Source organism: Psittacula echo, assembly GCF_963264785.1.
Source record: "Psittacula echo genome assembly, chromosome: 1".
Lineage (NCBI taxonomy): Eukaryota > Metazoa > Chordata > Aves > Psittaciformes > Psittacidae > Psittacula > Psittacula echo.
In genome coordinates this window covers 28,790,168-28,807,203 of record NC_137735.1, presented here as the reverse complement: position 1 = coordinate 28,807,203, position 17,036 = coordinate 28,790,168, and the positions used below count along the sequence as shown (strand labels likewise).

Sequence of the window (17,036 nt, the reverse complement as noted above, 5' to 3'; positions counted from 1 at the left end):
ATAAAAGAAGTCTGGAGACCACCTAGTTAGACAAGTGAAATTACTGCCACTTTTTGCAGTCTCAAGGGACAAAAAAGACTCAGTCTCAGCTAAACCTATAACAAGAGATACATTTACATAGGTGTTTTTCTTAACTATTCTTTGCCCTACTGACTTTACATTTTGGTGATTTAAATCATGGTTTAAGCACTGATGTCAGCAATACAGGATTAGATCCAGAAGGCACATATCTTCTGAGAAGACCGGTGGCAAGCAGTAGCCTGTCTAACAATCATCCTTTTAGCATGTACTAAGTACATGCTACAAGTTCACACTCTCTCTAGCCTTTCTTTTGTCCACTGTTCCTAAAGAACACTTCTGCAGAGCAACTTCCTTTCCTTATCCTGAAGGCAGAAGTCTTTTGCCAACCTTCTCAGGAGAACTATATTTGTACATCCATAATAGAATCTACACCCCTTTTTCCATTCCTGCTAAGCAAGTGCTAATGAAGTTATTCAATTTAAAAAGAAAAAAAAAATAAAATCAAGTGCTCCACTTTGTTTTCAAAATGGAAAATACTTACTTTCTTCCTGCATTCGTGCTAGAATTTGCACATCCGTAACATCATTTAGCTTGTAATTAGACCCAATAGAGTCTTCATCCATCTCTGATGCACTTAATTCACTGTCCAGAGAGGACTGTGGACTTAGCGGAGGATTTCTATCTGCTGCACTTTTAAGATGACCTACAGAAAGAAAATAAATAGGAAATGTTTAAAAATAATAAAAAGGCAAGCTGTATTTATTTCCTAGTGAAAGAACCACCAATCTAAGAACAGATTAAGAACAGATTCTGACTGAGCCTGACAGACAATTCTGGTTGACAAACAGCTCCACATGACCTGGCAGTAGGTGCCTGCATCCCAGAAAGCTGACTGTATGCTGGGCTGCATCAAAAGGAGCGTGGCTAGCAGGTTGAAAAAGGTGATTCTCCGCTTATCCTCCACTCTCATGAGTACCAATTTGGAGTACAGCATTCAGCTCTGGGGCCCCCCAATATAAGAAGGACAAGGAGCTGTCAGAGTAAGTCCAGGGGAGGGCCATGAAGATAACCAGAGACTGGAGCACCTCTCCTATGAAGATAGGCTGAGAGAGTTGGGCTTGTTCAGCCTGGAAAAGAGAAGGCTCCAGGGGCTCTTCAGAGCACCCTTTGAGTACCTAAAGGGGGCCTATGAGAAAGCTGGAAAGAGACAAGGAGTGTAGTGACAGGACAAGGGGGAATGGCTTTGAATTGTTTATATTGATGACTGCAAACCCTAATGGAATGCCTTTAATTAAAATACATGCTTCTTCCTTTGATTATATAGTTCACATCTCCGAGGTACTGATGGATACACATGTTGCATACCACATGTTGCAGTCAATAAGTAATAGGGTTGTTGCCAAGACTTTACGACTACCAGCACCTAACCTTTAAACACTTGCTATCCCAGTCAATTACAGGGCCAATTCTAGAAGCAATTTATGTATGTGGAGTTGGGACTTCACAGAACTAAAGCTACATGTTTTGGTCTAACTGCTTAAATGCATCAGTGATTTCAGGGACATGAACATCCACAGAAAACACTTTAAATCTATCTTATGCCAGAAAGTCCATAAAAAAAGCCTTTCCTAAAAAGCTTAAGTACTGCATGATGCAAACACCCTACAAATGACTGACAACTTTTGGTATCTTTCTTACTCTAATTCAATGCAGATATCTATTTGAGCACATTTTTGAAAGGAAGAGGAGGAAGAAGTAAGGGAGAGACAAAACACACATAGTTACCTGAGGCACCAGGAGGTATGAGCTGTTTCACCAAAGCAGATTTCATTGGTGTTGAAGAGGGAGAGTTGAAACCACTGCTGTAGGGACTACTGGTATTTGGACTATAGGAGCTTGCATAACTGACCGCACTGAAAGGGCTACTGTATAAACTCTGTCTCTTGAGAGCTGTATGAAAGAGGAGGAAAGCAACAAATTATACTGAAGGAACCAATGAGAAATGAATACAACCCTATATGGTATCTTCAGTGTGATTTAATTACTGTAGAATCATAGAATAGTTAGGACTGGAAAGGACCTTAAGATCATCGAGTTCCAACCCCCCTGCCATGGGCAGGGACACCTCATACTAAACCATGCCACCCAAGGCCTCATCCAACCTGGCCTTGAACACTGCCAGGGATGGAGCATTTACAACTTCCCTGGGCAACCCATTCCAGTGCCTCACCACCCTCTCAGTAAAGAATTTCTTCCTTATATCCAATCTAAACTTCCCCTGTTTAAATTTTAATCCATTACCCCCTGTCCTATCACTACAGTCTCTAAAGAAAAATCCCTCCCCAGCATCCTTATAGCCCCCTTCAGATACTGGAAGGCTGCTATGAGGTCTCCATGCAGCCTTCTCTTCTCCAGGCTGAACAGCCCCAACTTGCTCAGCCTCTCTTCATACGGGAGGTGCTCCACTCCCCTGATCATCCTCATGGCCCTCCTCTGGACTTGTTCCAACAGTTCCATGTCCTTTTCATGTTGAGGACACCAGAACTGCACACAATCCTCCAAGTGAGGTCTCACGAGAGCAGAGTAGAGGGGCAGGATCACCTCCTTCGACCTGCTGGTCACGATCCTCTTGATGCAGCCCAGGATACAGTTGGCTTTCTAGGCTGTGAGCGCACACTGAAGCCGGCTCATGTTCAGTTTCTCATTGACCAACACCCCCAAGTCCTTCTCTGCAGGGCTGCTCTGAATCTCTTCTCTGCCCAACCTGTAGCTGTGCCTGGGATTGCTCCGACCCAGGTGCAGGACCTTGCACTTGTCATGGTCAATCTTCATAAGGTTGGCATCAGCCCACCTCACAAGCGTGTCAAGGTCTCTCTGGATGGCATTCCTTCCCTCCAGTGTATCAACCGAACCACACAGCTTGGTGTCATTGACAAACTTGCTGAGGGTGCACTCAATCCCACTGTCCATGTCACCAACAAAGATGTTGAACAAAACCGGTCCCAACACTGATCCCTAAGGGACACCACTCGTTACCAGTCTCCAGCTGGACACTGAGCCCTTGACCACAACTCTTTGCGTGCGGCCATCCAGCCAGTTCTTTATCCACCGGGTGGTCCACCCATCAAATTGATGTCTCTTCAATTTAGAGACAAGGATGTCATGTGGGACAGTGTTGAAGGCTTTGCACAAGTCCAGGTAGATGACATCAACTGCTATACCCCGGCCATCAGTTCCATAGCCCCATCATAGAAGGCCACCAAATTGGTCAGGCAGGATTTCCCCTTAGTGAAGCCATGCTGGCTGTCACCAAGCACCTCCTTGTTTTTCATGTGCCTTAGCATGCCTTCCAGGAGAATCTACTCCAAGATTTTGCCAGGCACAGAGGTGAGACTGACTGGTCTGTAATTCCCTGGGTCATCCATTTTCCCCTTCTTGAAAACATACAACTCAAGCAAAACATTTCAATTACCAGGAAGGTTTTCAAGTGATTTCCTCATCTAAATACAACCATACTGTGGAAGGAGTGGCAAGACAAGACAGCAGCAAGTATTTTCCTTATAAAAATAAGATTTAAGATCACTACAACTTCTCTCTTCAAAATGTTCCACGTAGGCATTGGGAAGAAGTAAGCAACTCAGAAGACAGCAGTAGCTAAGGTATGCTAACATACATTCTATGCACAATTACATATAGACTAGAGCACACCATGAAGTTTAATTCTCCAGAATTCACAGACCTGTCTAGATCACACAGTATTTCCAGAGTAATGCCAAGACTGGCAACACAGAACTAAGCAATACGACCTACAAAATTCCCCAAAGCATATGCTAGAACGAAAAAACATTAAACAGGGCGAATGCTTCTGTTTCTATTTCTGGGTACCACAAACCTACTGACCACAGAAAAGCAAAATGACTGTAGGATTTTTCCCGTCTGTGTATCTCCTGTTCTAATGCTTTGGGATTTTTATGTCTATGGGATTCAATCCCATATCATCAAATCACAGAATGAGTTGGAAGGGACCTTAAAGCTCACTTAGTTCCACCCCTCCTGCCATGGGCACGGACACCTGTCGCTAGACCAGGTTGCTCAAAGCCCCATCCAGCCTGGCCTTGAACACTGCCAGGCATGGGACATCCCATCCACAAATCCTCTGGGCAACGTGTTCCAGTGTCTCACCACCCTCATAGTAAAGAATTTCTTCCTAGTATCTAATCTAAATCTGCTCTCTTTCAGTTTAAAGCCAAACAGGATTGTATTCTAACAAAGAACAAATTAAATTGCTAAACATAAAATTGAAAGCTAGAGAGCTGAACTTTTATATATAAATTTAGATTAGACTAAATTGCAGCTCACCTAGCTGCTAGAAACAAAACTCTCTAAGGCATGACAGTATTGAAACTACACACACATTACAAACTGACTAGAATATTCCTAGCAAACATATGGCAATACACTAAAGCAGTTCTAAAAAAAGGCAGAAATTAAGCTATTCAAAGAATATTGTGTAACATTTCTGTTACTGAAAATGAGCTTCAGTTAGTACACTAATAATTAGGCTACTGATAGCAGTGGCCTGTCCTGGTTTCAGCATAGAAAAGTAATTTAACTGTAATTTGTTTACTAAAAATCCCTTTATTCAGTATTAAGATTTTTTTGTTTGTTCTGACATTCACAAAATATGCCAGAATTTGTGGGGTAGGAAACACATGCAAGATTACAAGCAGCACTGTGGAGCTGTCTGCTAACCTGTACCTGTAAGTAGGCTGGTTGATGTAAATGACAATGTTCTTTTTTTGCTACAAATTAATGTTTCCATACAAACTGCTCCAACCAGCAGCACTGCTGCCCATCTCTTCTACTGCCAGTATTTTCTCCTATTAATGCTATAGATTAATTGTGATATTCTTGCAAGTACCACTGTCAGAAGCACATTTGCAGGTTTATGAAAAAACAAACAAACAAACAAAAAAAAGGTCAAGTTGCCTAGACACATACAAATGATCAAACTTTCAAGTATGTTCATTTCATAGGGAAGCTTCCTGTCACTCTGCTTCAAAAAAGGCTGAACTGTTGACGTTACCCTAAAGGTAAAGAATTTGTGGTACTTATGGAAGATTTCTAATTGGTTCTGAAGTTAAACCATGAACAGGATAGTTCATACTTAGCCTAACTGCTATCCACTCCTAAATACTCAGCAGCATTCAAATTCCCAAACTTTTACCATCATTCATACATCCCTGTGATTTGAGTACTTTTCTTTGTTTAGAATTTCAGCCTTTGCCTGTAGCAAGCTATCCATTATTAACAAGACATTCTTCAGGGCAGCATACCCAAAGCCCAAGATGTAGGGAAAAAAAAAAAAAAAAAAAATCAAAAAGTGACTCGCACTGAAGGAGCTTTCACCATTATATTCATGATTTTCAGAATAAGAAATGGACTTTTCATGTGCTCTACCAGTAATGTTTTCAAATTTTATTAAGAACAATTTTAGTACAAACCAGAATAAAGACTGAATTGTTCCAGAGAAGAATCCAAGCAGGGGGAAAAAAAAGTTACAATCAAATAAACTCAGCATAAAGTTTATGTATAATCACACAAAGGAGATGGCAGTTGGGAACACTCCTGGAACTGTGTGTTCACATATTCTTAGCTCAAGTCCAGCCATTCTAATACCTTAAGATAAGAGTTAAGAAAAAGACAGATCATACTCACTGCAAGACTGCAAAAAGATAGAAATATAGGGGGAGAACAGATATTAATAGCAAGAAAATCATGTCTCAGCACAACTCTTTTTTTTTTTTTTTAATAAATAAAATAGGCTCTAACAAAGAAATTAAAGCAAGAAACAGGTGGACAGAATTCTAATCAGACCTTCAGTGTTCTGCTGCTGGTTTGACATCAAAAAGGCTTGGAATAAAAGGGTGAGGACTGTAAGTTTTCACCCTCACAGGGTGAAACTCGCAGACCTTCTCCAGTTTTGAATATAACCAACTAATTTGTATCAAGGGAGACTCACAAACCCTGGATTTTTTTAATCTGACTGTGACAAGATCTTAAGTTATTTGGGATAGGAGGAAAAGAAATCCGTATTACCTCCCCAAAGTATTGAAGAATTTCAGCCTCCATTTCCTTAGATGAAATAAAATAGCTCATCTAGCAGAACAACAAGCTGTGTGTTAAAATACTAGCAAGCACTTAATTATGATAGTTTAATACAGGTTTTTATTTTAAAATAAGAAAACCTCCAAGATCATGTGCTTCATGAAAACTTCTGACCAAACTTTCACTATGCAGGTAGTACAAAACCCTGATATCCTGACTCATGGCCTAATGCTTCCTTTCATTTTATTCCTACAGTCCAGAAAATTAACAGAATTAATTACTGTTTGCAAGGCATAATGAAAACTTCAGACAGAAGTCAACAGCTGGATCTCACAACTTTGTATTGGCTAATTCTGACTCTGTTTCAGAATAAGTATGTACAACCCAGTGTCAGTATGCAGGAACTCACCCGACATTGTCTGTTCCAGCCTGTGGATCAGTGACTTTTTAGCACATTCAATGTCAGGACTTGGGTAATCCAATACCTGCCTGCACCAAACTAAGGGACTGACGCATTTTTGCACTGGAGTCAGTTTCTTCTTTGGGGACATATATAACCTGAAAAGGAGAGGAAAAACAATAATTATGAAGATAGGCAAAGCGAGCATAAGATCAGGCATATAACAAAATACCACATACCATGCTATTTCTATTTTTATACTGTATGTACAGTACAATCCAAAATGACAAAGAAAGCCTAAGTTTTACCTTTAAATTAACTATTCTGGATACAGTATAACACTGATAACATATGGCTACCCAAGGACTTCTGGCAAGAAGTGATGCTGTATTGCTACACTGGAATACACTGACTGATATGGCAGGGAAAAAAAAAAAGCCCCAAACATTTTCAATTTTCAGAGACCTTGGGTATATGGACAATTACCCTACGTCACATAAATGTACAAATCGGGATTAATCTCTTCAGATTTAAGCAACATTCACCTGAAAGAAGGAAATAAAGCACTATGCAATAAGCAATGGTTGTTTTCCTAAACACAAAGATGCAGTATGTGATAAGCATCTTACTAGCCAAGGAACAGTGCAAAAGTCCACAGAACACTTCTACTATTTCAATAGCCTTGAACAATAAATATTTTGCTTTTACTTATAATTTGTATCCTAGCACCTGACCCTTTAGTTTTCCTTTGAACACAGAACAAAGGGACTATCTCTGTCCTAAGGGGTACACAGTCAAGCATTAAAAACAAAGAACAAGAGCTAATGCACAGAGTGGAGAGAAACGATGAGATCATATTGTTCTGCAAGACATGTTGAGGCCTTAGCCCATCAGCATCTCCATTCATTTATTTTTAACATCAGCATTCCGTGACTGAAGAAAGAAGTATTCTACTCTAAAAGCTCTAGAAATATAGTTGAAAATTTCTCCCCCCTCAAAAAACAGATTTAAAGGAAAGTCATAACCAATCACACTCTCAAAGTACGGATATTTAAGCCTTATATTTGGACTAGAACCAAACTTGGAAATGTGCTTCAGCAACAGACAAGAGTGAACTGCAAGATCTACAGCTCTAACTAGAGCTTATACAGAAATGGTTAAATAAGTGTTTCTTGTAGGAGTAATAACAGAGTTCGTAGTCAAAGTGGTTGTATGCTACACACTAACTTAGGAACATTTAACAGCTTAATCAGCCATGCTCCCATACAAACCAGGAAAAATTCTTGTTTCCTTTATGCCAATGACATCAGCAACACAGAAGTTATTTTCCATAGAAACTGTCTTTACTTGATTATTAGCTGATCCTTCCTCTGTAATTCTAGAGCTTGAACTCAGTTTATTTTATAAACAGCTTTAAAAGATTTTTTTTAATTACTGCCCTTACAGTCTCTTCTTATAAAAACTTCCCAAGAAGCATGCTTATAAAACGACCACAACATCTCACCCAAAACACTGACCACTATTTAGAGCACGCTCTGAAACACTCTTCCTTCATAAGCACTGAAATTAGAAAGCTATGTCTGCAAATGCATGAGAGAGGATTTTTATTAGCTGCCATATCTTCAAACAAAAATTAAGCTGTTTGTAGCAACGCAAATAGCTACTGCCACACTCTATAGTCCATGTGGCTTTCGCTCTGGCCAGTATCATGCTGGTTGTTAAAACTGATTTTTTAGAAATCCTTACAGGCTTCACAGGCACCCGGTCCACAAGAAAAGCTGAGTCTATCATGTATTTATAGACCTCAAGATCATTGGAAAGCACAAGAATCAGTTTTTACAATTCTAGGCGAACAATTACACAAATTGCTATACTTGCTGCAATTATCTCCAAAGTTAAAACTAACATTTAACATTTACTAGCTCTTTAATACTTCAAATTTACTATCTTCTTCGCATTTATTTGCCTGCACTCTTTTCTGTCCTAGAGTATGTTTATGCAATACAAAGAAGTGTTAAAAGCAACAAAGCCAACTTTTGTGCTGTACAGATAAAGTGTGCCCGTATACGGCTCTCTGTACAGCTGACATGCCTTGCTGCGTTTGAGAAGTTCCACACACATTTGAAGCATTTACAATAATACCCACTGTAACAGGCAAGAAAATAAAGTGTGTATCCTCTCTGAAAGACACACAAAAGGGGCATCTTCAACAAACCTACTTGACTAATCAAAATGGCACCTGGTATTTTAAGCACTTAAAACATTATTTGCTGCAATTTCCAATTGTTGCATTTGTTTCACACATAGTTCATTTACTGAAGCAACCCAGGCTCACGCAGCTCCCACTTTTCCACCTCCCTTTCTAACCAAACATACATTGCAAATTCTCTCACCTCTTTCCAGTCAACTGTTTTTCCTTTAACAGCTTTGTTTCACACCTCACATAAAAAAAAACAAAAAACAAAAAAACAAAACAACAACAAAACCCAGAACTTTAGAATATACATACTTCATGCAACTCCACTACCTCATGACAAACATGTGCATTAAGGCAAGAACAAAATGGCTTTTTCGGGATAGTTTCTTGTACATTCTGCAATTGCAATGTCTCATTATTATAAAGCAGCAATATTAATTTCCCACCTGACAAAGAACAGCCAATCTCAAGTTTCGAAGCTGACATAACCCTACTTGCATTGCTTCATTTGGATTTATAAAACAAAAGACCAAGGGAAAGGCTAAAAATCAGAGCGATGCTTTTACTACTTCTTCCTCTCTTCCGAACAGCAGGAAGAGAAAAAGAGCAGAAGGTAGACCACGAAACATGTATAGGTAACTAAGCGATCTCTGTTAAACTACAGTTTGACCCAAAAATACAGGTTTTCCTTAGCTGAAGAGCTTTCCAGAAGAAATTAATTCCCATTTGTATCTGCTAATGCATTCTTACAGCAATGCAATAGCACTGATTGGCAACTTCAAGAGTGAGGATTACCAGTATGACTTCATACGTCTTAAAACGCTACTAAATCACTTTCTCAAAACAGGAAGTTGGAAATCATTGAGGAAGCTGACACCTTACAGTTACCACCCCCACTACAAATGGTAACACACCAGAAACCTGCACTTCAATTTCTCCACAAGGGAGTAGTAAAGAGTCTACAGTTTAGTGACACACGGTCAAATAAAGCAGCATATAAAAAGAAGCCCAGGAGCTTCGATCTATTTTGAAACAGCTTTAAGAAGCCCAGAGACCATGAGTCTGTGCCCACATTCCCTTCCTTCAGCTGTCACTAGCCAACTGTGCCAATATGAAGTTTAAAGCAGTCAGGGGCTCTCCTGAGTAGTTCCAGGAAGACACAGCACAAAAACAGCAGAGCTTTTGCAGAAGGATTACTGTCACTACAGGCTCGTATGATAACATCAGCCAAATTGGGCAAGCTGTAGCATGTTGCACCAGGACACAGCTGAGTCTGAAAAAGCTTTGAAGAAAGAGGACACAACACTCAGGCAGGAATGGAATATTTTCCTAGGGATTACCTCACCTGAGGAACACCTCCCAGTGCATTAAAATACAAGAGGTTAGCTGCCACAGGCATGAAACCAGAAGGCAAGCTTCTAATCAGGAAGAAAGGAGGTATCTTTTTGTATCAAAATCCTTCTATTGCTCAGTGCAAAAGTGAAAAACATGCAGATGAGTATGAAGTCACAGATCTGAATTAGAAAGAAGATGGCAAGTGGAAGGAACTTGTATTACAGCTTGTTTATTTTACCTACATTAACCTTAAGCAAAAAGTGGCAGTTACAATAGAGGCAATGAAACAAGAGAGTGGACAAAACATGTTACAGGCAAAAGCAGGATCAAGAATGCTACCTGAGGAGAAGATATGAAGAAAACAATTGAAATCTAAGGACAGATCGGTAACAAATTCCCCAGAAATACAGGAGGGAAATTCCACAATGAAGTGCTACTTAAGTCAGGAGACAATAATATTGGACAGCCTTGGAAATAGACAGCCTAGAAATCAACACTGCCAATCTAAATTTTAAAGCAATCTAAAACTGCCAGGTGATCCTATCTGAAGCAATTTAAATGAGTGAAAATTTGAGATGGATTTTTAAACAAACAGGTACAGGTAAAGAGCTGAAGAGAATCTCTGTCTGTAAAGAAAAAAATCCAAACTAAGCAACATCGCAGCACATATCTGACCCACACACTTCCTCTTTCCTCCTCCCCCACTCCTGCAAAGTTCCTATCCTGCAGTTGTAACTGACTGATTTGATCAGCCTGTAATTACTAATTTGTAGGTGTACTTAACTGAATGCTTCTAATTCTGAGAAGCACCAGCTACAGCAAAATTCAGTTACCTCAAAAATAGGGATATCAATACTACAAAAATGATTTGACCATCTTATTAAACCTTCATATTAAAGCAGCTCGTTTCAATTATATGTGACTTTGAAGCACAACTGAGAGTATTCAGAGAGGTTGCAAAGTGCAATTGGGAACACAATTACCTTCCTGTCACCAACAATTAAAGATAGGTAGCTGTGCCCTGACTAGTTACTGGAAATTATAGCCATTATTCATTTCCTGGTCTCCAAAGAACATGTAGCTGTCTGAAAGGGATGTTGCAGAATGGGAAATTGGGCCTTCAAAAGCTTGGAAGACTCCTCTACACTACCACATAGCTTCCCTTGAACTGTCACACAAAGTCAGTACAAGTTTCCACTGTTTGAGAAACTTTTCAGAAGAAATTTGTGAATGCATATATGCTCTAATATGGTATTGTTGATACTTACATGGAATAGAAAAAAGCTGAGAATTTCTGTGTCCTATTAAAAGTGTTTCAAAATAAAATTCTGCTTAACGACTAGGATTGAGAGCTCTACCAGCACCTACAAGAAGTAGAACTGTGAATCATGCCTAAACAAGACAGGATTATGAAATAAACTTCAGGAATACCATTAAGGCAATAAACAAAATTGGTATCAAGCTTTCATGATATACAAACATGAAGCATGTTTAGAAGTCAAGAATATCACAGAAGAAGGTAGAAACAGAAGAAAGTTCTCATCAGGATTCTTCCTCTAGTCCTAAAACACCTGTTTCACAACAACTATGGACATCTCAAAGACATTAGTCAAATGGAATATTATTTGACGTTACCAGTTGCTTCACTTGATAACCAGGTAAATTCTGCAACCTTTAGTTCTCCTACATGCTTGTTTTCACATTATCTTCCTAGTCTGAGAAGACATTACCCAAATTTTAAAATCAACTTTAAATCAGACTGACATTTAATCTGCCACAAAATGAAAAGCATCAATTTCTCTTTTACTTAGGTCACAGGGCAGGAATTGATCAGAACCTGTCCAGTTTCCAAGAAGCCTACCACATTATTACAATGAAATTTTAGCAGTTGAATAAGAAATGCTGCAATGTAATTTCAGCAATGGGTTTTCATTCAGTGCAGTTCTATTCCAAAAGACTCATCCTGTATTTTACTAGTTCATTATGGCAAACTGTGGGGTTCCAAACCAGTGTTAGTGTTCAAGGGACATCAGGTAATACAAGATGAAAGACAGTCCATTATAGATGACAATCATGCTTTTATCCTGTACCTCAAAATAGCTACTTGGCCAACTAACTAGAATGGATGGCTCGAATGGAAATGTAAACAATCAAACATAAGCACCAACTTAATAGAAGTAGCTGCTGAATGAGAGTGTGTGTAATAGTAAAAGTACGTGCCTTCCATTTTAACTAAAAAGGATACACAATCAATCTGAGGTCTTCAAAACCACTGAAAATATTACTTTGAACTATTAATATGAACAACCGACCAATAATTTCACATCAAACACAGTAACTGCCTTTTGTTTGTAAATGAAGTCAGTCACCTGAAAGCTATTTCAGCCCTACCAAGGAGACTTTAGATTGCACCAACATGAAAGAGGACATCATTTAAAGAGGACACAACTGTTCTAAGTTTGCTGAGCAATTAGACATACAAAATAGATACACAGCAAGCCCTATTCTCTCTTATGCACACACCACATATAAATTTTAAAGAAAAAAAGCACTGTATGTTTTGCTCACATTTAAAAGAAAGTGTCCCAGAGAGCATACATGACAGCATGACAAGTTAAAGTGGATTAACAGCACATTAACTAATCTACAGTAATTGCCCACGTGAGCATATTCATCCTGCAATAAACTTAAGACAGCTCACTTTTAAGAAGCATAGCAAGCCACCTTGCACATTGTTACCAAGTTGTCTCAATGTGCTGTACATCCACACCCAACCTTACCCAGCAAGTCAGGCAAGGAGTTGTACACCACCTCCCACCTCTCTGAAGATTTCTCCACTCTAGTCCCCCTTCCTGCCCTTTTGTCTTTTTAATTAACTAATAAAAACCTGTTGAGATTCAAATTTTAAAAACTTTAGATTTGATGCAGCCTGGCTGAAGAACAGCTAAATTGGAACACCCACAGAACAGATTACCAAAGTCACTGTAACTTCTTGAAGAAGTAATTAGCAGGCCTAAAGCAAAGTCTCCAGTGGCACTAGGTACAGCTCGGTGCTGTGTGCAGGTGCATATGTGCCTATTTGCAACCTTTAGTACCCTACTAGGAAGAAAGTTTCAGCACACTAAATGGGATTCAAAAACATACAGCCAAGAAACTCAATCTAAATTAACTGACATTTTTATTAACATACGATTTGAATATCGTCTCATGTGCAGAACTATTTAAAACTTAAAACAGAACTGGATTTAAATAACCACAGCAAAAAAAAAAAACAAAAACACACAAAACCAAAACCAAACCAAACAACACAAAAAGAAACCATCAAAAAAACAAGCAAACAAAAATATAAATGGTGCCAAATTCACCAATATTTTATTAGCTATTTAATAGCTAATACTGCTACTAAAGCAGTAATATCAAAGTTCTTTTCACTTGTTATTAATTCCAGCTAGTGCTACCTTCCCCTTTCATTTTTCACTTCACAATTCTGTCTTGTGTAGACTTCTCTAAAAGCATTTAAAGAATCACAAGCTAAAAATTAGCTGATCAACTCCAAAATGTAGACTAAAATATCAACACATCACATTCCAGTACTGATTTCAGTCAGACTATCAACTGCTCCAACTTAAACTCACAGTCAAACTTCACAGGCACTAATCTCATGTAAGCATTAAATGTAAAACAACATAATTTTATCAGTGTCATTACAAGGCTGCAGACAATTTCATAATTGAGCATATGAACACATGGACTGAAGAACACCAGCACTAGAGAAAGCAGAGACAAGAACAGAGGTGATCAGCATCCTTCATCACCTATTTTCTGCCACAGCAAAGTCCTTGTGAAATCTAAAGTAAAGACAAACCTAAGCTTCTCCACATAGACAAACAAAACAGGCAAGATTAATCCATTTTTGTGTACAACCCATAATTTACATTTAGTTTGTTTCCATGTGAGGTTTCCTCAGCTGGTAAGTGGTCTTTGACTTCTACACTGGTATAAAAGAAATCCACTTAGTCATATCACCCTTCCTATTTTCACAGGCTTGTTTCTTTTTGATTGCTTCACTCTGCAAATTTCCACCTTCATTTAGAGCAATAACCTCCATCCATCAAGTGCACAAACTTATCCAACCCTCATAAGACAGAAAAAAAAAAAAAAAACCACAAAAAAAGAAAGTATTTAGTGCCTTAACGATAGAACTAAATGGTGTTCAGAAATTCTAGGAGTTTGATTTCCATTTTTATAGAGCAATTTGGAAAAATAAATCAACCATCAATCAATCTAGCCAAACCACATTTATCATTAAGTGCATAGTAAAATATAGCATGAAAAGACAGGTTTTTTTTCAATTACATAGCCATGGTTCTTCATATGTACAACAGTAATTTTTGACAAGTAAATTTTGACAAGTGCTCTTCTCAAGGGGTCTTTTCTGTCTTAGTCATTGACCCACATCTGAGATTCAAAATTACTATTATAATCACTGAAATATTAGGGAAGGAATGAAGGCATATAATTGTAATAGTCTGCATTGAAGTTTTATTGTTTTTTGACAATTAGAACTTGCATAGAAACATGACTGAAGCCACAGTAACAGGCAGCATAAGTAACATAACACCTGACATCAGCAAGAGCTCAGTGAACTACACTGCCTGCCTCACGTGTGTCCAGAAATGCACACAAAACCATACAGCATTTATGCCATCGCTGTCACCATATGCTCTGTTGTGACATTAGCTTCCACTGAAGAGATGCATTGTCGCCCATGACTTAGGATTAATATATAAAATAACACTTCTTGTCACTAGAATTCATGCCATTCAGAAATGTGTCCATCCTGCTCCAAACTTGCTGTGCAAATTTAGCATATTCTGTTTCCCCCAAGTGCTATGAGCCAGTCGATTATAAGCCATGAGCTGAGAAGCAAGAGTAGCTGCCTTGCAGATTCACCACCTGAAGATGATGCCTTCTGTTAATTTAGTAAACTCGTGTTGGATAAGAATAAACTTATGGTCTCATACTTCTCCAGTGGATCAGGCTGGACATCAGGCAAATGACTTCTCCGAGGAAGCACACACACGGTCTCCTCTCTAAGCAACTACAACATTGCTCATGCATGGAACCATTCCAGCATTTTTAAATGCGTTTCTAACTCTGAAAGGCATTTTTGTTTGTTTTTTAAAGTGCATGTTCATTCACAAAGACTTTTGCAGATGAACCTACAACGAGTTCTGATCCAAGTCAAGACTGCTTTTGTTACACTTTTCCTGCCATCGCACACTCCTCTTGTGTTTCTCCCCACGATTTCTTTAACCCTGCTTCTCAACTGGTGTCATAGGAAACTTTAAAAAGACAGCTGGAGAACAGCATGCTGTTTAAAGAGAGCAAACCTTGATTCTCAATGGAAGCTCTTCCAAGTGTAATAAAGAGAAGGTGAGCGGCCACCTGCAGGTGTTTCTGCTAGAGCAGCAGGGCTGGCAGTCCAATTAAAAGAAAGAAGCCACCTAAGGTAAACCATGGTCCTGTAGGACCATACACCATAACGGTGTACCGTTAACAATAAACGAAAACACCTAAGGACGACACATTTATGAGATGAAAGAGTATGTTACATTTGCTGCCCTCAGAGCTGAAAAAAATCAAGACTCAAAACACACTTGCTGCACATCTGAAGAAGTGCAACAGTACCTGTGGGCTAATCTTGCACTACCCCAGGAATTTTCCACAAGTTTCTCAACGCCTCCACACCTGAACTTGCAAAAAATACTGGCAACTGATTTTGCGCCGCACTGAAGCCTGCTCCGGTCTCCAAGTGACCCGATGTAGTACTCTCGCTGCGGCCGAACAAAAGCACAGAGCTGCAGGTCGCCAGGGAGGTGCAATGTTATGTGCAGAAACTAAAATACCCTTCCCCTGAAGGCTTCGGTACCTCTTAGAAAGCTAATTCCTCCATCCAGCCTCAGAGGGCGAGGCTGCCTCCCCACACAAAGCCCCGAGACTACCTCCGACACTAGGCACACGCCTGAAAACGGCACCTTCCAACCGGGGACGCAGGGGTAAAGGGAGGACAGTACCCCCCAACCTCCTGGCTACGGGAGGCAGAGGAAAGGTACTCCCCCACCCTATCCCCACCCCGGCCGCCTCCTCACCAGCCGGTCTCGTCCTCCTCGCAGCCGGCCAACCTCTCCAGCTCCTCCGGCCTGAGCAGCACCGCGTCGTCCAGGAGACCATTGCCGTCCTCACCGGCCGCGCCGCTGCCGAGCTCTTCGAGAGGCGGCCGCCGGGCGGCGGCCCTGGGGCTAAGGCAGCGGCCGTCGGGCGGGGAGGCGGCGGCGGGGGGCGACGGGGAGGGCCCGCCGCTCAGGAGTCGCTTGGGGCTGGCGGGGCCGGCCGGTAGGGCGCCGTGGCGGCTGCGGAGCTGCTCGTTCTGCTTCTCCAGCTTCTTCACCAGCTCCTGCAGCTTCCGCACCTCTGCGTCCGCATTCACGCCCGAGCCGACGTCCTCCATGGCGCCCGCCGGCAGAGGAGCGGCTGCGCGGGGAAAGGCGGCCGCGCCGCCCCGTCTACATAGCCGGGCGTCCCGCGGCGGGGGAGGGCAGTGGCGCGGAGGGGCGGACAGCGGGCGCTACTGCCACCGCCTCCTCCTCAGCGGCGTCGGCGGGGCGGGACAGGGAACACACATCCGGCCGCCGCCATCTTATCATCTCCGCCCTCCGCCCTGACGTCATGTGGGTGACCCGGAACCGTCGGCGCTCGCGGCTGTTCCTGATGGGGTGGGGCCTTCTGCTTCGGGAGCGGGTTGCGGTCCCGTCCGTGGCGTCACTGCCTTAACGCAGCCGGGCGAGGGGCCGCGCTCTTCAGGGAGTGACACAGCCCTGCCCCCCCGCCACGCTCGTCATTTAGGGGCCGCAGATCCCAATCAGCGGTTGCACGGGGGAGGCTGTGATGCTTTCCCAAAATGGTCTAATCCTC

General features: G+C 41.0%; 1 protein-coding gene across 2 annotated transcripts in view; it reads right to left on the bottom strand.

Moving 5' to 3' along the window:
- The window catches only part of SLAIN2 (SLAIN motif family member 2), a 35,379-nt gene extending 18,612 nt beyond the window's left edge, over positions 1-16,767 (bottom strand). For both annotated transcript variants that reach the window (XM_080614698.1, XM_080614699.1), the window contains exons 1-4: positions 16,214-16,767; positions 6,539-6,687; positions 1,807-1,971; positions 563-724 (exon numbers count right to left, since the gene is read on the bottom strand). In XM_080614698.1, the coding sequence (XP_080470824.1) occupies positions 563-724; positions 1,807-1,971; positions 6,539-6,687; positions 16,214-16,572 (835 nt within the window). In that variant the 5' untranslated portion in view covers positions 16,573-16,767. The remainder of the gene's footprint in view (positions 1-562; positions 725-1,806; positions 1,972-6,538; positions 6,688-16,213) is intronic.
- Positions 16,768-17,036: the final 269 nt, after the last annotated feature.